At 44.0% G+C, this 19,924-nt stretch overlaps 1 protein-coding gene across 1 annotated transcript in view; it reads right to left on the bottom strand.

Annotated features, from left to right (window-relative positions):
- The window catches only part of LOC137436577 (lysosomal-associated transmembrane protein 4B), a 34,261-nt gene extending 18,744 nt beyond the window's left edge, over positions 1-15,517 (bottom strand). Inside the window, exon 1 of the mRNA XM_068130498.2 lies at positions 15,269-15,517. Coding sequence (XP_067986599.1) covers positions 15,269-15,397 — 129 coding nt within the window. The 5' untranslated portion in view covers positions 15,398-15,517. The remainder of the gene's footprint in view (positions 1-15,268) is intronic.
- Between the last annotated feature and the right edge of the window lie 4,407 nt (positions 15,518-19,924).

The following is a 19,924-nucleotide window of genomic DNA, read 5'->3' as shown; positions in this document are numbered from 1 at the left end:
GTCTGCATGTCGATTTCAGTGTCTGTATGTCGATTTCAGTGTCTGTATGTCGATTTCAGTGTCTGTATGTCGATTTCAGTGTCTGTATGTCGATTTCAGTGTCTGTATGTCGATTTCAGTGTCTGTATGTCGATTTCAGTGTCTGTATGTCGATTTCAGTGTCTGTATGTCGATTTCAGTGTCTGTATGTCGATTTCAGTGTCTGTATGTCAATTTCAGTGTCTGTATGTCGATTTCAGTGTCTGTATGTCTATTTCAGTGTCTGTATGTCTATTTCAGTGTCTGTATGTCTATTTCAGTGTCTGTATGTCTATTTCAGTGTCTGTATGTCTATTTCAGTGTCTGTATGTCTATTTCAGTGTTTGAGTGTCTATTTCTGTGTTTGTATGTCGATTTCAGTGTCTGTATGTCAATTTCAGTGTCTGTATGTCGATTTCAGTGTTTGAGTGTCTATTTCAGTGTTTGAGTGTCTATTTCAGTGTTTGTATGTCGATTTCAGTGTTTGTATGTCGATTTCACTGTCTGTATGTCTATTTCAGTGTTTGTATGTCGATTTCAGTGTTTGTATGTCGATTTCAGTGTCTGTATGTCTATTTCAGTGTTTGTATGTCTATTTCAGTGTTTGTATGTCGATTTCAGTGTCGGTATGTCGATTTCAGTGTTTGAGTGTCTATTTCAGTGTTTGTATGTCTATTTCAATGTCAATTTCAGTGTCTGTATTTCGATTTCAGTGTTTGAGTGTCTATTTCAGTGTTTCTATGTTTATTTCAGTGTTTGAGTGTCTATTTAAGTGTTTGAGTGTCTATTTTAGTGTCTGTATGTCTATTTTAGTGTCTATTTCGATTTCAGTGTATGTCGATTTCAGTGTTTGAGTGTCTATTTCAGTGTTTGAGTGTCTATTTTAGTGTCTGTATGTCTATTTTAGTGTATGTATGTATATTTTAGTGTCTGTCTGTCTATTTCAGTGTTTGAGTGTCTATTTCAATGTTTGAGTGTCTATTTTAGTGTCTGTATCTCGATTTCAGTGTTTGTATGTCAATTTCAGTGTCTGTATGTCGATTTCAGTGTCTGTATGTCGATTTCAGTGTCTGTATGTCAATTTCAGTGTCTGTATGTCAATTTCAGTGTCTGTATGTCAATTTCAGTGTCTGTATGTCAATTTCAGTGTCTGTATGTCAATTTCAGTGTCTGTATGTCGATTTCAGTGTCTGTATGTCAATTTCAGTGTCTGCATGTCAATTTCAGTCTGTATGTCGATTTCAGTGTCTGTATGTCAATGTCAGAGTTTGTATGTCTATTTCAGTGCTTGAGTGTCTATTTCAGTGTCTGTATGTCTATTTCAGTTTTTTTTTTTTTTTTTTTTTTTTTTGGATACAAGATCGAGGCTCGTGAAAGAGCGAACATTAATCACACAGAAAGACAAACCGACACATAAAACATATAACATCGGGAGCGGTAGACAAGATGGGGAGAGAGGGGGAAGGACACAAACACAACATTTGAGAGCAGGGACCGAGAGACATGGAGACATCGAGAGATCTGAGAGAGGGCGAGGGCTTTGGGGGGGGGGGGCATGGGAAGGGGGCGGTGGGAGAGGTATAAAACATATGGACACTGCCAGGACTTCCAGGAAAGAAGTTGGAATTTCAAACAAGGTGGATCTGGGGTGAATTAGCGGGGGTAGAAAAGATCAAGGTTTTGGATGGGGGAAGATAAGAGATGGTGGTGAACAGCTGTTTTAAAGACCTGGAGGGAGGGGTGGGATTGAAGGGAGTGAGGGAGTTTGTTCCAGAGGCGGGAGAAAAGAGGAATGAAAGAGTGAAGGTGAGCAGAGAGCCGAGATTTCGGCAGTTTAACCATCAGAGGGTTGCTGGCAGATCTTGTGCGACCTGTAGGAATATTTGGGGGACAGAGCACAGAGAGAGCTGGGGGTGCAAGGCCGGAGAGGAGTCGGTAGAAGACAGAAAGACCACCAACCTGCCTGCGGTGAGTGAGTGAAAGGCCCTCAGAGATAGCTTCATCGTGGGAGATTCCAATAATTCTGAAAGCTTTGGTTTCAACAGCGTGAAGCCGAGCTAGGTGTGAGGCAGGAGCACCGGCCCATAGGGGAGAACAGTATTCCATTGAGCTGCGGATGAAAGCCTTGTATGTGGTGAGGAGCTCAGGTGTGCCGAGGAAGGACTTCGCACGACGGAGGATGCCCAGTCGGCGACTGGCTTTGGAGGCCAGCTTGGAAATGTGGTTTTCCCAAGAAAGATCATGGCAGATAGTGAGACCCAAAAGCTTGAGCGACAGAACTTCTTGGAGAGGATTGTTGAGAAAGTAGATGGGAGGGTTGTCCAGTCGATCTTTTCGGAGAGACATAGTAAGAGTGTGAGATTTGTCAGGATTGAAAGACATGTTCCACTTGTTTGACCAGTCTGTGATTTTGTCCAAGTCTTCAGAGAGTGAGGAGGCTGCAGACTGCCGATCTGAGGGAAGAGGAATGGAGCGGCAGAGAGTGGAGTCATCAGCAAAGAGATAGAGAGGATTTTCAAGAGAGTCAGAGAGATCATTGATGAAGACCAGAAAAAGCACGGGGCCCAGAACACTGCCTTGGGGAACTCCAGCCTGAACAGGAAGAGGAGATGAGAGAAACCCATTCAGGGCCACACGTTGATGACGACTAGAGAGGAAGTCCGCCAGCCATGCGTGGAGATTTCCATGGATACCAAAGGAGGAGAGTTTGGTGAGCAGAGCGGGGTGCCAGACCGTGTCGAAGGCACGTGATATGTCGAGGGAAACAGCTCTAATTTCCTGTTTGGCATTGAGGACCTCCATCCATTGTTGAGACAGCAGAAGCAGCATGTCCAGAGTAGAGTGACCTGGTCTGAAACCAAATTGATGATCAGAGATCAAGCCATTGGAGAAGAGGAAAGATTTCATATCCGAAGCAATTATGAATTCCATGACTTTGCTGATAATTGGGAGAAGGCTGATTGGTCTGTAGTTGCTAGGATCTGTTTTTGCACCTTTTTTGTGCAAAGCGGTGATGTTGGCTGATTTCCAAGCAGATGGCAGTTGACCTTGAGCAAAGGAGAGGGTGAAGAGAACAGAGAGAGGGTGAGATAGAGCGGCAGAGCAGGATTTTAGGACCCGTGGGCTGATGCCGTCGGGTCCAGTTGCAGAATCAGAGTCGAGGGTTGACAGAAACTTTTCCACCTTGTCAGGAGGAAAGGACACGGAGTCCAGGAGCAGCAGGGTACGACTGGGTATGGTGGGTACAGAGAGGGATGGGTTTGGGACACAAGATTTAGAGGCAAACACAGAGTTGAGGCATTCAGCTTTTTCACGTGCGGAGTCAGCTGTGTAGCCGTTTGAGGTAAGGGAGGGGATGGAGGGGGAACAAACACCAGAAACGGATTTGACCAGACGCCACCAGGATTTGGAAGAGGGAGACAGATAAGAGAGTTCGGTCTTGAGAACGGAGAGATATTGTTTCCTGGCTCTCCTGAGGGTGGACACACACTTGTTTCGGGCTTTGTGAAAGGAAATGAGATTTCCTTCCGTTGGATTTGCTTTCCAGGAGACGAAGGCAAGTTGTTTCTGGGCAACAGCCTCACCACAAGATTCCGTGTACCATGGACGGGAGGAAGGGTATGACAACTGAAGACGAGATGGGATAAATCTGTGCATGAGAGAGAGCAATTTACTTTGGAAGAATTCCCAGGATGAGTTGATGTCAGAGGTGGTAGAGATGGGAGACCAGTCCAGATGATTGATGGCTGCTTGAAGACCGTGCCAGTTGGCCTGAGTGAAATGCCAGACTCGTCGACGCTGAGCAGGCTCCCTGAGGGTGGTCAGAGAGATGTCCACTTTAACAAGGACATGATCAGATGATCCGATTGGAGCAGAAGAAGAGCAGCAGACATTTTCAGGGAAGTTGGTCATAACCAAGTCCAGAAGAGAAGATGTTCCGTTGACTGAGATCTGGGTCGGGAAATTGACAGATTGTGTCAGTCCCAGTGAGTCGCAGAAGTCCTTTGCTGAGGAGCCATGGCTGGTGAGAGAGGTACCCACACCCAGCCAACTGGCATGATGACAGTTGAAATCACCACATATGAGGAAGAGAGAGTTGGGATGAGTAGATAGAAGTTGGTCCATATTATCTGACAGCGAGATGTAGATGGAGTCATCACTGTTTGGTGGACGGTACAACACACATATAAACAAGAGGTGGGAGCGAAGGGGAAGCCGTAGCCAGAGGTATTCCTGGGGGTGAGGTGGAGAGAGTGCAGTGCAGGGCGAGTGAGGAAGAGAGTTTTTGATAAAGAAAGCAACCCCGCCTCCAGGACGAGGCTCAGGTCTATCATACCGGAGGAGGGAGTAGCCCGGGAGAGATACTAAGGTATCAGAGACATCATAAAGGAGGAAAGTTTCTGTTAAGCAGATCACGTCTGGTTTGACAGAAGCAACCTGTATGGAGAGATCAGTTAAGTTTGAACGAAGGCCCCGGATGTTTGAGGTCCATACCGTTAATGAAGAGGAAGGGGGAGCATCAGATACAGAACAGGGGGGAGGAGGGGTAGGGTAAGATGTGGAAGAGGTGGAAGAGGTAGGGAGAGCTGTTGAAGGTGTGTCAGAGATTTCAGAATAGGTCGGAGAAAGGGAAGGATGGGGCGGACAAAAGGTTTGATGGTGATTGGGTGAGGCACAATGAGGTGTTATTTGAGGAGGGGGAGGAGCGAGGCAGAAGGTTGGGGGAGATGGAGGTGAGAGTTGGAAGGGGGAAGAAGCGGGGAGGACGCTTTGAGGAGGGGGAGTGAGAGGGGGGAAATTGAGAAGCAATGAGGGTGGGGAGATTTGAAGGAGAGGGGTGAGGGGGGAGTTTGGGAGGGAAGGGACAAGGGGAGGGATTTGAAAGGGATGGGATATGGGGGAGATTTGGAGGGGAGGGGTGAGGGAGGAGTCTAGGAGGGGAGGGGCGAGGGGGCGTCTTGGCGGGGAGGGGTGAGGGGGTAGTTTAGGAGGGAGGGGGCAAGGGGGGAGATTTGAAAGGGATGGGTGATGGGGAAGATTTGGAGGGGAGGGGTGATGGGGAAGATTTGGAGGGGAGGGGTTATGGGGAAGATTTGGAGGGGAGGGGTGAGATTGGATTTTAGAAAGTGTACGATTTATGGGAAACGAACATTTATTGCAAAATGAGTTTCTTGTGACCTTCGAGTTAAAAATACGTTTAAGGACGCTGGATGGAGGATGGAGTGCAGGAGAGTTTCGGGAATGTAGAAAAAAGGCACTATAGGAGATGGATATTTTTTTTGGGATGAATTGATTTGGTGAGCAAGTCGAAAGCAGCCTTTTAAAGAAGAAGAAGAACAAGGTGTTATAAAATATGACGGAATACATAACTTGAGGGGAAAGTGTAAACATTGAAGGTTAATAACAGTGAAAACTATCTGGGGAAATGGGGGAGAAACACGTGGTCGAAGAACGAACGAACGAATAAGAATGAATAAACGAATGAGAACAGAGAAGGAAATGTTTTTTGTTTTGTTTTTTTTGAGTTGAGATTTACACAAGGAAGTAGGCTATGGGTGAAAAGCCTGGGAATACAGAGAACGAAAGTTATTGGATCACAAACGACAGACCGCTGAGAGAAAAACAAAGCCTCAAGGTTGTACAGTGTACACTGTACAAGGCCTCAAGACACGACACGAATTAACACGATTTTCAATACAGGTATGAAAGATTTGCACTGAAAAATCTTCGTCGGGACACAATATATGTACAACACCATAAATAAATACAGTTTTAACGAAAATACAAATGGGAACAATCACTTAACTTCGATTTCAAATCGTTCGCGACGCGGCAAAGGCCTTGCTCGCGACACAGCAAACAGACGATCAATTTATGAAAGATAAACACCGAGAAACAACCAAAGTTGCACACAATAACTTCACACCCCGAAAGATAAATACAGTTTCGACAAAATACAATTGTGAACAGACTTAACTTCGAAAAACATGGGGACCGTGTGGAGCTTCGAAAATCCCTCCCACCGTCTCCGAGATCTCGCGATTGTGTGTCTATTTCAGTGTTCGAGTGTCTATTTCAGTGTTTGTATGTCGATTTCAGTGTTTGTATGTCGATTTCAGTGTTTGTATGTCGATTTCAGTGTTTGTATGTCGATTTCAGTGTTTGAGTGTCTATTTCAGTGTTTGTGTGTCTATTTCAGTCTTTGTATGTCTATTTCAGTGTCTGTATGTCTATTTCAGTGTTTGTGTGTCTATTTCAGTGTTTGAATGTCGATTTCAGTGTTTGTATGTCGATTTCAGTGTTTGTATGTCGATTTCAGTGTTTGTATGTCGATTTCAGTGTTTGAGTGTCTATTTCAGTGTTTGTGTGTCTATTTCAGTGTTTGTGTGTCTATTTCAGTGTTTGAGTGTCTATTTTAGTGTCTGTATGTCTATTTCAGTGTTTGAGTGTCTATTTCAGTGTTTGAGTGTCTATTTCAGTGTTTGAGTGTCTATTTCAGTGTTTGTGTCTATTTCAGTGTTTGAGTGTCTATTTCAGTGTTTGAGTGTCTATTTCAGTGTTTGAGTGTCTATTTCACTGTCTGTATGTCCATTTCAGTGTTTGTATGTCGATTTCAGTGTTTGAGTATCTATTTCAGTGTCTGTATGTCGATTTCAGTGTTTGAGTGTCTCTTTCAGTGTTTGAGTGTCTATTTTAGTGTCTGTATGTCTATTTTAGTGTCTGTATGTCTATTTTAGTGTCTGTATGTCTATTTTAGTGTCTGTATGTCGATTTCAGTGTTTGTTTGTCTATTTCAGTGTTTGAGTGTCTATTTTAGTGTCTGTATGTCTATTTCAGTGTTTGAGTGTCTATTTCAGTGTTTGAGTGTCTATTTTAGTGTCTGTATGTCTATTTCAGTGTCTGTATGTCTATTTCAGTGTTTGTATGTCTATTTCAGTGTTTGTATGTCTATTTCAGTGTTTGTATGTCTATTTCAGTGTTTGTATGTCTATTTCAGTGTTTGAGTGTCTATTTCAGTGTTTGAGTGTCTATTTTTGTGTTTGAGTGTCTATTTCAGTGTTTCAGTGTCTGTTTGCATATTTGTGGCTTTGTTTGTTTTGTGCTTTACAGAGATGCTCCAAGTTCTGCTTCCTCTTCCTCTCGTCCATAAGGACAGGCTCTTTATAACAAATAACTGACATTTACCTCGTAAAAGTGACTGTGGCTGCGTGGTTAAATTGACCTTTTCTCAAACGGTCACATCTCGGACCATCAGTTTGAATTCAGATTGGGTTACCCGACCTTGGACATGCTGACTCTGCTCTCCCAACAATGGATGGAGGCCCTCAACGTCCGACACGAGATCAGGGCCGTCTCTCTGGGCATATCTCAAGCTAACGATAGAGTCGGGCACCCTGCCTTGCTCTCCAAACTCTCTGCCTATGGCATCCAAGGTCAACTCCACACATGAATTACTGACTTCCTCGACTGTCATCGTCAATGTGTGGCTCTTATAGTCCGGCAGCTAAGCTAAATATAGCATAACAATTGTGCATTTTGTGAGGAAAGCACCAAATTTGGCACACTCGTAGACTATCATATTATGAAAAGATCTGGATATTGTGCCATCTCAGATTCGGCCTCTGATGGCTATGGCAGCCATTTTTCAAAATGGCCACCAGCGGTTACTGTTATGATACATATCTGCTTTACTGGAGAGGAATGCAGGTTGACAGTGAAGGTTTATTTACTCATAAAGGTCCAATAATGGTCAAAGAAAGTGACAATTTGATTTGGTTGAGAAAAAAAAGTTAAAGTGGACTAACTAGTCTAATTAAGACACAGATTCTGAATGAAAACCAATGATAAACATACATAGCACTATTGGCTTGGCACCTGGTAGTAGAAGTGGCAATAGTATTTATGACTATGGGCGAGGAGAAAACCGGTTTAATTCATAACTAATTTATCCTACTCTCTAAATTCCCAAAAGGTGCTTTGGTGCATGAACTTTGACAACTATATCAGGAGAAAATCGACCCTTGATTCTGTCTATGTATGTGTGGGCATGTGTGTGTTAACAATTACATTGTGTCATTGCAGGTCCTGATGGTGGTGGTTGCTGGTGAACAGAAGATATAGCCTAGTGTAACATTGAACAACTTGACCATGTCCAAGAGCTTCCAATTGGTTGGCCTTGAGCGTCCTGTCCCATCAACATCAACGCACCCAACTCAGACTAACTGGAAGCTGTGTATCATTTGCCAAGAGGACAAAGCAGAGTCTCTTACATGTCCTTCACAGTCCAAGCGAAAAGACTCTGGGAGTGGGTACAGTTCACTCGCAGCCAATTTGATCAGATTAAGTGAGCTTGGACAATTTCCAGGAACACTTCAGTTGGAAAGACTCAATGAAGGGTATGGCATTGAAGCGGCCATGGTTGCAAACAATGCTTTGTACCATCAAACATGCAAGCTCAAATATAACAATACAAAATTGCAAAGAGCAGAAAAGCGAACACTCATGACAGAAGGAGAGATCCATGACGTACCAGATGCACGCACCAGATTTCATTCAAGATCATCAAGTACAGAGAAGGCCCAAGAAGCCCAGTGTTTCTTCTGCAGACAACCTGCAGGAACCGATGGTCTTCATGAAGTTGCAACATTTCAAATGGACAGTAAAGTTCGAGACTGGGCAGCCCTTCTTGACGACACAGAACTGCTCGGTCGACTCAGTGCCGGGGACATGGTCGCCCAGGAAGCCAAGTACCATAAGAAGTGCTTATCAGTGCTGCACAACCGTGTTAGAAAGGCCCAGTCTGAGGGACCCAAGTACAAAGACAAGGAGCGAGAAGTATCAGGTATTGTCTTCGCCGAACTGGTCCTCTACATAGAAGAAGCTAGGCTAGATGAGGAGACAGCACCGGTGTTCAAGTTAGCTCATCTCGTAGAGCTCTATCAGTCCAGAATGGAACAGCTAGTGGTTAAGCTCGACACGAGGGTCCACTCCACACGACTGAAGCAGAGACTCCTTACCCAGTTGCCTGACATGCGTGCACACACAAAGGGGAGAGACGTCCTGCTGGTATTTGAAGAAGACGTTGGGGCTGCTCTCATCAAAGCCTGTGAGCTGGACAATGATAATGATGTGGTCCATCTTGCACGTGCTGCACAGACCGTGCGCCGCCACATGTTTGAAGAAGCTAAGCCCTTCAACGGATTCCCTGAAGGATGCCAAGAAGAATCTGTGCCATCACTGCTGCTTGCCCTGGTGAGCATGGTCCTAGAGGGTCCCAGCATTAAGGATCAGATGGCAGACACAACCCCTGCAGCACTTGCCATTGCCCAGATGCTGAAGTTTAACTACATCAAGCACAAGCGGGCACATCGCACCACAGGACCTGTGACTGCCAGGCACAGTGCTGCACAGGAGACCCCAGTTCCCACATACGTAGGGATGATGTTGCACGCTCACACACGAAAGAGGGAGTTAGTAGACAGGTTGTCACACCTGGGCATGAGCATCTCCTATGCCCGCGTTCTCCAGCTCTCAGCTCAGATGGGGAACAGTGCCTGCCAACAGTTTCACAGAGAACAAGTGGTCTGCCCCCCAAAGATGCGCAGCAATGTCTTCATAACGTCAGCCATAGACAATATCGACCACAATCCCAGTTCAACGACAGCGAAAGAGTCCTTCCATGGTACAGCCATCTCCCTCCTCCAGCACCCCTCTTTCACTGGCGAAGGAGTGGACCGAAGCATTGTAATCGTTGGTGGATCTAGAGATGCTAGCTCGAAGATGGTCGGCCACTTGCCACACTACTATACTGATGTGCCCCCAGTCACTACCAGCATGAAGAACCTGTCTGTTCCAGCTACTAGAGTGGTGTCCTTGACCAGAGACGACTTCAAGGAGCAGACTGAGGAGGAATACCTGTGGCTAGAGCACGCAAGGCGGGTCCTAGAGGACAACACTGGGACAGCCGAGAACATATCGTGGTTAGCGTTTCATGCCAGTCGCCAGCCGCCGTTAGCTCAAACCATCTGCCCCACCGCCCTGCTTCCACTGTTCCTTGAGAGTGCCCACACAGTGGCCATGATCCGGCACTCCATGGATGTGGTGAAGAATGCTGTAGAACATGTGAATCCTGGCCAGACACCTGTCGTCACCTTGGACCAGCCACTGTTTGCCTTGGCAAAGCAGATTCAGTGGAAGTGGCCAGAGAAGTATGGTGAAGAAAAGATGGTAGTGATGTTTGGTGGGCTCCACATCGAGATGGCCGCCCTGAAGACGCTGGGCGACTGGCTGCGAGGAAGTGGCTGGGTACAAGCCTTGGTGCAAGCTGAGATTGCAACGCCAGGGATGGCCGAATCCTTCCTGTGAGCTGCCCACGTCACCCGCACAAGAAGAGCTCATCAAATCACTGCAGCGGCACTGCACATCCTGCAACACCGTGCGTATGAACGCCACTGTATGACATATGCTGATGATGCAGAAGACCTGCCTGAGTTTGAAGACTGGTGTCACCAGAGAGGAGAAGACATTCCCAACTTTCAGTACTGGGCAACTGTGCTGGAACTAGAGATGTTGGTACTGGTCTACGTGCGTTCTCTGCGGCAGGCTTCATTCACGATGTACCTTGATGCCCTGACGGAACTGGTCCTATGGTTCCATGCCTTAGACCACACACACTATTGCCAGGTGGGTCCCTGTTCACCTGAGGGACATGGTTGCACTCCCAATGAAGCACCCAGATGTAGCCAGATAATTCAGGGCTGGCAACTTCACTGTACAGAAGATGAAGAAGGTGTTCTCTTCGATCCCAATAGACCAGGCGCATGAACAGAATAACGCCTGCATCAAAGGAGGTGGTGGAGCAGTCGGCCTCACTGACAACCCAAGTGCCCTGCGGCGTTGGATGATTGCCGGGCCAGAAGTTGCCAGGGCCATAGAAGAGTTCCAAGATGGCCATCAACACTGGGGGAGGTGAGAGGACACACGTCATCATGACCAGACACCAAGTGTGCAGACCTCTTTTGCCAAGGATGTCCGCGCCGTCAGCGTCATAGAAGAGCTTGGCAACCCCTTTGAGGAAGAGAGCATGGATCTGGTTGTCCTTGACACAAAGGAAATTGCAGGTCCTGCTGCAGTTGAGACTGTCAGGAATGTGAAGAAGATTGGCCAAGAGCAGTTCCAGGCTTTCACCAGAGAATGCCTGGTGGAAAGGACCAAGCCAATTGATGATGCAATTCGTCGGAACAAGCTGAAGGTGTTCAGCACTTCCACCCCGAGAAGTGTGAGCAAAGGGAAACAGCAGCTGGCCTCTCTCAGGAACGACATGGAACTTTTCTCACGGCTCTACATTGGTTGCCAGACGAGGGATGGAAACCTTGAAGAGTTCTTTCGTCATGAGAATCAAGCGTGTCCTCCAGCTCTCTCTGATGGAGAAAGTCTCCATCTAGGTACGAAGAGTGATCTCCTCACATGCTTGGAAGAGTTCTCCAATGCCCAATCAGAGGCTCCTGATACCACCAGCCTAGGTCTTGATGGGGCAGTCATTGTCCAGATGCTGAAGCCTGCGGTAGCCAAGAACTTTGATGACTATGCCCAGGATGTCTTCATACCGTACCTGTCAACAAAGCTTCAGACTGTGTCATGCCTGGACCTGGTCTGGGACCGCTACATTGCTGATTCACTGAAAGGCAGTGCAAGATCAAAGCGTGGAAAATGAGTGCGTAGACGCGTGGTCGGAGCAGCAGTTATACCTGGAAACTGGCAGAACTTCCTCCGAGTGGACACCAACAAGACTGAGCTGTTCAAGTTCCTATCAGAAGCTATCTTCAAGTGGTTTGACCAGGATGACAAGCAGCTGGTTATCACTGATGGAGAGGCAGTCCTGAGCAAGCCATCGCTGCTAGACCTGGCCTTGCTCGCCCCATGCAGCCACGAAGGAGCTGACAGTCGAATGTTGTTGCATGCATCCCATGCAGCCAACCATGGTCACCACAAGATACTGATCAAGACAGTTGACACCGATGTCATGGTGTTGGCTGTGTCAGTGGCCCAGGGACTGCAACCAGAAGATGAACTGTGGCTAGCATTTGGCACTGGGAAGAGTTTTCGGTACCTGGCAGCCCACGAAATAGCAGCTGGCCTCGGACCAGAGAAGGCACAGGCACTCCCTATGTTTCACGCTCTGACTGAGTGTGACACTGTATCTAGCTTTGCTGGACATGGTAAGAAGACTGCCTGGACAATCTGGACCGTTCTGCCAGAACTTACAGACGCACTGCTGAAGCTATCCTCTGCACCAAGTGGCATACCAGACGATGTCATGCACACCATCGAGAGGTTCGTCATCCTGCCCTATGACAGAACCAGCACGTGCAAGGACATTGACAAGGCCCGGAAGAAACTCTTCGCGAAGAGGAACAACGTGCAGCTGATCCCGCCAACTAAGGCAGCTCTGGAGGAGCATGTGAAGAGGGCGGCCTACCAAGGAGGCCATGTGTGGGGTCAAACACTGCTACCAACGCCAGAGCTGCCTCCTCCAACCAGCTGGGGCTGGGTCAAGAATGACGAGGTGGTGTACGAGCCACACTGGACGAAGCTACCCAAAGCAGCCCACACCTGCTATGAGCCAGTATAGTGCAAGTGCAAGAAGAGCTGTGTGAAGCGTTGCAAGTGCAAAAAGGCCGCACTTGAATGCACAGCTTTGTGTGTGTGTGAGGGAGAGTGCTCACAAAATTGAGAGAACATGAACAGAGCAGACTGTGTCACTGATTCAGAACAATTTCGATATCATACCAAACAGTAAACAAATGTTCACTAGTATGTGAATAACTCGATGCCATGAGTGGCGGCCATTTTGAAAAAAAAACGGCCATCTTTGATTTTCTAGTGGCATGCAAGTTTTTAAATATTATGTTTTAAAATAGTCTAACATTGGCAAATTGACACTAAAATCAGTTAAATCAGACAACTCGATCAATTTATATGAGTGAGATAGTCGTCCGGTACAACAAATAATTAGCGGCCATCTTGAAAAATGGCGGCTATCTTTAAACTTGAGGTGGCTACAGGTTATGTTTTTCTTAATTCAGCTTTTAATAAATGTTCAGACCAATGTTAGTGTTAGTATTATCCTTTGAACGACTGGTACACTAAGGGTTTGTGAAATTATAGTAACCGCTAGCGACCATTTTGGAAAATAGCTGCCACAGGCATCAGGGGCTGAATTTGAGATGGCCCAATATCCAAATCTGTTCATAATAGGATAGTCTACTAGTGTGCCAAATTTGGGGCTTTCCTCACAAAATGCATAATTCTTATGCTAAGTTGCCCCACTATGAGCAGGTCCCTTCATCTCCTCTCCCTGTTAAGAATAATGTGCCCCAAGGCAGAGTTCTACGTCCAGTCCTATTCCTGATCTTCATAAATGATCGATATTACCAACCTCCTGACCCGACCCCCCCCCCCCCCCCCCCATCCGGACCAAATTCAGATCCTGGGGGGACAGGGCCTTCTCCATCGCTGCTCCCACCCTCTGGAACTCACTACCTCACACCATCAGAGACTCCTCCTCACTCACCACATTCAAAACATCACTCAAGACCCACCTGTTCAACACTGCATTCAACATTTAACCCACAGCATTTAACCCCTGACTATCTCTTCTCCTTCTCCTTCCTTTTGCTTTGATTATTTACCTATTGATTTTTGTCTTTTTGCACTTGTTTTTTGTACTCTGTCAAAGCGCCTTTGGGCTTCTTGAAAAGCGCTATATAAAATAAATGTATTATTATTATTATTAATATCTACATGACTCTCCAGAGAATCCTCTTTCTCTACTTGTTGATGACACCACCCTCTGCCATGACATCCCTCATCCTTCAGACAGGCTGCAGCCTCTACCTGCGCTTCAGACGTCCATAAAAATTACAAGCTGGTCAAACACTTGGAATAAATCTTTCAATCCTGCCAAATGTCACAAATACGTGTTTGTGCGTGTGTGTGTTTATATGTGCATGCAACAGTGTGTGTGTGTGTGTGTGTGTGTGTGTGTGTGTGTGTGTGTGTGTGTATGTGTGTACATGTGTGTACATGTGTGTCTGCGTGTAACTGTGTGTTTGTGTGTGTGTATATATGTGTGTGTGTGTGTGTGTGTGTGTGTCTGTGTCTGTGTGTGCATGCAACAGTGTGTGTGTGTGTGTGTCTGTGTATGTGCATGTAACTGTGTGTGTGTGTGTGTGTGTGTGTGTATGTGTGTACATGTGTGTCTGCGTGTAACTGTGTGTGTGTGTGTATATGTGTGTGTGTGTGTGTGTGTGTGTGTGTGTGTGTGTGTGTGTGTGCATGTAACTGTGTGTGTGTGTGTGTGTGTGTGTGTGTGTCTATGTGTGTGTGTGTGTGTGTGTGTGTGTGTGTGTGTGTGTGTGTGTAACTTTGTGTGTGTGTGTGTGTGTGTGTGTGTGTGTGTGTGTGTGTGTGTGTGTGTGTGTGTAACTTTGTGTGTGTGTGTGTGTGTGTGTGTGTGTGTGTGTGTGTGTGTGTAACTTTGTGTGTGTGTGTGTGTGTGTGTGTGTGTGTATGTGTGTGTGTCTATGTGTGTGTCTATGTGTGTGTGTGTGTCTATGTGTGTGTATGTGCATATAACTGTGTGTGTCTATGTGTGTACGTGTGTGTCTGTGCGTGTAAATGTGCGTGTGTGTGTGTGTTGTTAAATCCTGTATTCTCCATTCCATGGTCTCACTGCTCCACGAGCCTCGACAGTGGATACAAAAAACCTCTTAACCACACCTTGTCCTGTGCTCACAGTTGTGCATTTTATTTACATTGTCCTGCCCTCTATGACTATGAGTGTTGTGGTTCCATGTCATCCAAATGGGTTTTCCACAACTTTCGTTAAGTGGTGTGTTACGTTAGTCATGTGACTGCCAAGGGTCAAAGTTCATGAATAATTATCCATTGCTGTGAATGACAACAACCACACAACAACCACACAACAGTGTTCTCTTGTTAATCTCGTTCAATCCACCTCCATTATAGCTCTGGAATTGAGTATCTATTGCATTGACCATTGACACCAATGAACCAACCTACAAACAAGTTACAAGATAATCCCTCGTTAACAATCATCGACGTCAATGTCGCTCGCGTTCAATGTGGTAGATCCCGTTGTTGTTGCTACACGACCCTTTTCTCGTTTAAAACCCCTGGGGGGGGGGGATTCCCGCACACCTTGTTCGTACGTCGCACGACAACGTACCAAATACGAGAGTCCCAGTAAGATGGTGCCGGTTCGAACGTGAAAACAAATACAACAACTCGTCCAATACATCTGCTTCGCCAACGACTTGGCCATCTTCGGCTCTGTGGAGAAAAACATCTCTCGCATTTCGACAGAAAAGGGCGAAAGCAATGAAATGAATAAACACCGGGATCACAAGGCTTCGCCTTCAATGTTGTTCGTCCTTCGACGATGACGTCATGCGAGGGGAGGGGCGTTTCAAAGGACAAACGTCATTTCCTTACAGTTGTTGTTGGTGATGATGTTATTATATAAAATGTGTGCCGTATTTTCAGTTTGACCAAGTAAAAAAAGAGCAGGAAATGATTAAGGAAATGTATCACGAATGTTAAAAATAAGAATAGAGTGAAAAAAATAAATTAAAGTTTCATGAATTAAATTAAACGAATCAAATGTCAATCCTCTGGCGCATCTCCACAGGATGTGAGTGTTTTGATTTTCTGTTTGTGACACATCCATGTAGACAAAAAAAATTCGCGAACAAGGAAGGAAAGAGTGAGTGAGTCTGTGAGTGTCAGAGACAGACAGAGGTCGATTTATTATGCACACAAAATGGCAGCATTTATGTCCTCCCGATCTTCAGCAACTTCATTCCTCACTCTTTACACACTGAACAAATTCCCACCTTTCTCCATTTCCAATTATCCTCCCAACTGTTGCTTTTTCTCAACTCGTACACCCACTCCGTATCGGAACAGCAGGAAGGATCATGTTATGATGTAGATATCGGCTTGGTTTGCAGTACATGTAGTATATATATTACAGCAGATCTAGTAGACAGATATTACATCTAGTATAGAGATTACAGTAGATCTAGTATACAGATCACAGTAGATCTAGTATTTAGATTACAGTAGATCTAGTATACAGATTACAGTTGATCTAGTATTTAGATTACAGTAGATCTAGTATTTGATTACGGTAGATCTAGTATACAGATTACAGTTGATCTAGTATTTAGATGACAGTAGATCTAGTATTTGATTACGGTAGATCTAGTATTTAGATTACAGTAGATCTAGTATTTAGATTACAGTAGATCTAGTATACAGATCACAGTAGATCTAGTATTTAGATTACAGTAGATCTAGTATACAGATTACAGTTGATCTAGTATTTAGATTACAGTAGATCTAGTATTTGATTACGGTAGATCCAGTATTTAGATTACAGTAGATCTAGTATTTAGATGATAGTAGATCTAGTATACAGATTGCAGTTGATCTAGTATTTAGATTACAGTAGATCTAGTATACAGATTACAGCAGATCTAGTAGACAGATATTACATCTAGTATAGAGATTACAGTAGATCTAGTATACAGATCACAGTAGATCTAGTATTTAGATTACAGTAGATCTAGTATACAGATTACAGTTGATCTAGTATTTAGATTACAGTAGATCTAGTATTTGATTACGGTAGATCTAGTATTTAGATTACAGTAGATCTAGTATACAGATCACAGTAGATCTAGTATTTAGATGACAGTAGATCTAGTATACAGATTACAGTTGATCTAGTATTTAGATTACAGTAGATCTAGTATTTGATTACGGTAGATCCAGTATTTAGATTACAGTAGATCTAGTATTTAGATGACAGTAGATCTAGTATACAGATTGCAGTTGATCTAGTATTTAGATTACAGTAGATCTAGTATACAGATTACAGCAGATCTAGTAGACAGATATTACATCTAGTATAGAGATTACAGTAGATCTAGTATACAGATCACAGTAGATCTAGTATTTAGATTACAGTAGATCTAGTATACAGATTACAGTTGATCTAGTATTTAGATTACAGTAGATCTAGTATTTGATTACGGTAGATCTAGTATTTAGATTACAGTAGATCTAGTATACAGATTACAGTTGATCTAGTATTTAGATTACAGTAGATCTAGTATTTAGATGACAGTAGATCTAGTATACAGATTGCAGTTGATCTAGTATTTAGATTACAGTAGATCTAGTATTTAGATTACAGTCGATCTAGATTCGGTTCATAATAAAAAATTGTGTTGGTGTCAAAACCAATGAGTATATATGAAGTGTCAAATTCAAAAATCCTATTTCTTAACAGCAAAGAAAATTTTTTGGGAGCGATCAAGGAGCAGTCATGTAGCCTATACACTGCCTGGGTTCAATTTTTTTATCTGATTGGCATTTAAAAAAAATAATTTTCCTTTAGGTTTAGATTAATTTGAAACAACTTTTACTTGATTTTTTTTCATCTTCGAGGAGAGTTTCCATGTTTCTGGGTGGGATGGGCAGAGACAGACAGCTGGCATTAGCCTATTGTATATACTAGCTCTGCACACCTCACACGTCATTTCAGAGGAATAGGCATCTTTGACCATTTCGGTGTCTTTTGGGTCTTCAGGGTCTTCAGGGTCTTTTGGATCCTCTGGGCCTTTAAGGGTATTTTGAGTCTTTGGGGTGTTTTGGGTCTATTTTCTTCAATCTTTCCCCCTGTCTATTTTGTGTGTCTGTGGGGAGACACCTCAAATTAGGATTTCGTTAAATTTTCGTCAACATTCATTTTTTACCTCATTGCTTTATTTCATTAAATTCATTATTGTCTGGCATTTTATTTGCCGTGTGTGTTCGACCGTTCGAGGAATAAGCCCTGTGGTTCCATTGTGCAGGTAAGACCCTGGTTTTCTTCGCCCACGCGTGCCAAAAATAACACCGCCAAGTTTCGAACGACCCCTCGGAGTTAACTGTTCGGCTATCTGTCCAGGGCTCGTTTTCATCGGCCACTGACATGACAATATTAGGCCTGTACGCCTCTGCTGATTATACACTGCACGGGATTGTTGCAATTATTATACACTGCCCATAAACAAAGAAAAATCTAATCATATGTCGAATAATAGTAAGGTTTAATCAAGCCCATCAGAACAAATGGTGAGGTGCTGAGTTAATTTTTTAATAGTGCATTAAATGTGTGTTTCCCAATCGCGCTGTTCATCGTTTTAAGAGTGCTTTAAATACGCATTTTCCAATCGGCCCGTTACCAGATTTTGTCGCAGGTTGTGACCACAGTGCAGTCATTCTTGTTATTAAATGCCTGTGCTATTCAATGACCATGATCCATCATTGTTTTGCATCAAATGGCCGATTTTCATCACTAGCATTTTTGCCTGATACCGAAATAAAAATTTAGGCTCAAAAGGCCAGACCACGCAGGAAGTTTAAGACAAGATCAATTGTCTCCAAAATAATGCAATAGTCATCTCTATTGATCACCATCATCAATGTACCATAGTCTTAACAAAAAACAGTCTCTTGAAATGGTTTACACTTGGTGGTTTGCCGTGATCCTTTCGTTATTTTCTGGACATTTGTAAATCCGTTTTCGTGTGAGTTTATTTTCCGCAGGTTCGGGAATTGCGGCGGGACCACAGGTAAGCTCTTCAGCTTCCTCTACTTCTCTTTCTTCCTCCGGCGCATATAGTAAAATCCGCATTTGATCATCGCCTCCGAGTAACGCTCGATTTGCCTTCGGTGACTCTCCTGGTGTTAACTGAGGGAATCACGCGACAGTTTTTAATAATGCTAAAGAAATTCGAAATTATACGAACCCATTTTAAAACATGAATTTGTTGAAAGTACAAAATAAATAATCAACAAAAAACACATCAAGCCTTGTAAGGAATATATAATTAAAACAAGTCTTTCACAGCAGGAAAAAAATGTTTAAGGCCCCTCCCTCCAAAAAAGTTTACACGTCTATCATCCAAGTATGATGCAAAGGTGAACAAGAAAGAGCAATCAGAGATTGCAAACCCTCGCCAGGACGTTTTTTCAGTGTTTTTTTGAAGGCTTTTGTGTTAAAACAAATATGGCGGCCGAACCACATGACTGACAATGTCGTCTTTATTTTTTCTCTCCACCAATTTATCCCTAGATGATGCTCATGAAAGTTCATCTTGATTGGATGAAGTTTGTACTTGTTGAATTATGACGTCATAATGGAGGCACCTATGACATCATCATTAACATATGTTATTCCACATGGAGAGCTCTTTACAATGAGCCATGTCTCAATTTTTTTTGTATGCAGCGCTTTCAGAGATATAGGGGTGCAAAGTTTTTCGGGTTTTCCAAGATGGCGGCCGAAACACGTGACCGATGACATCTTTTTTTTTTCCCGCTCCACCAATTTATCCCTAGATGACACTCAATAAATTTCATCTTGATCGGATGAAGTTTTGTACTTGTCGAATTATGACGTCATAATTGAGGCACCTATGACATCATCATTAACATATTCTATTCCACATGGAGAGTTCTTTTCAATGAGCCATGTCTCAATTTCTTCTATTCAACGCTTTCGGAGATATAGAGGTGCAAAGTTTTTCAATTTTTTCAAGAAGGCGGCCGAACCACGTGACATATGACTTCGTAATTATAATTTTCAAATTCGACAGGTGGAGTTGCACCTATGGTGAAAATTTCCTTTCAATCAGACCAACGGTTGCAGATAAAATCATATTTATTCTGTGCGGACAAACAAACAGACAAACAAACAAACAGACAAATGAAAAATCGGTCAGTGACCGAGGACTTGTTGGAATGTACTTTTTTATCGGCCATTTTGGAC

Source organism: Myxine glutinosa, chromosome 11 (assembly GCF_964187855.1).
Source record: "Myxine glutinosa chromosome 11, kmMyxGlut1.1, whole genome shotgun sequence".
Lineage (NCBI taxonomy): Eukaryota > Metazoa > Chordata > Myxini > Myxiniformes > Myxinidae > Myxine > Myxine glutinosa.
Note: the sequence above shows the minus strand (reverse complement) of the source record. Positions and strands in the feature narration are given on the sequence as shown.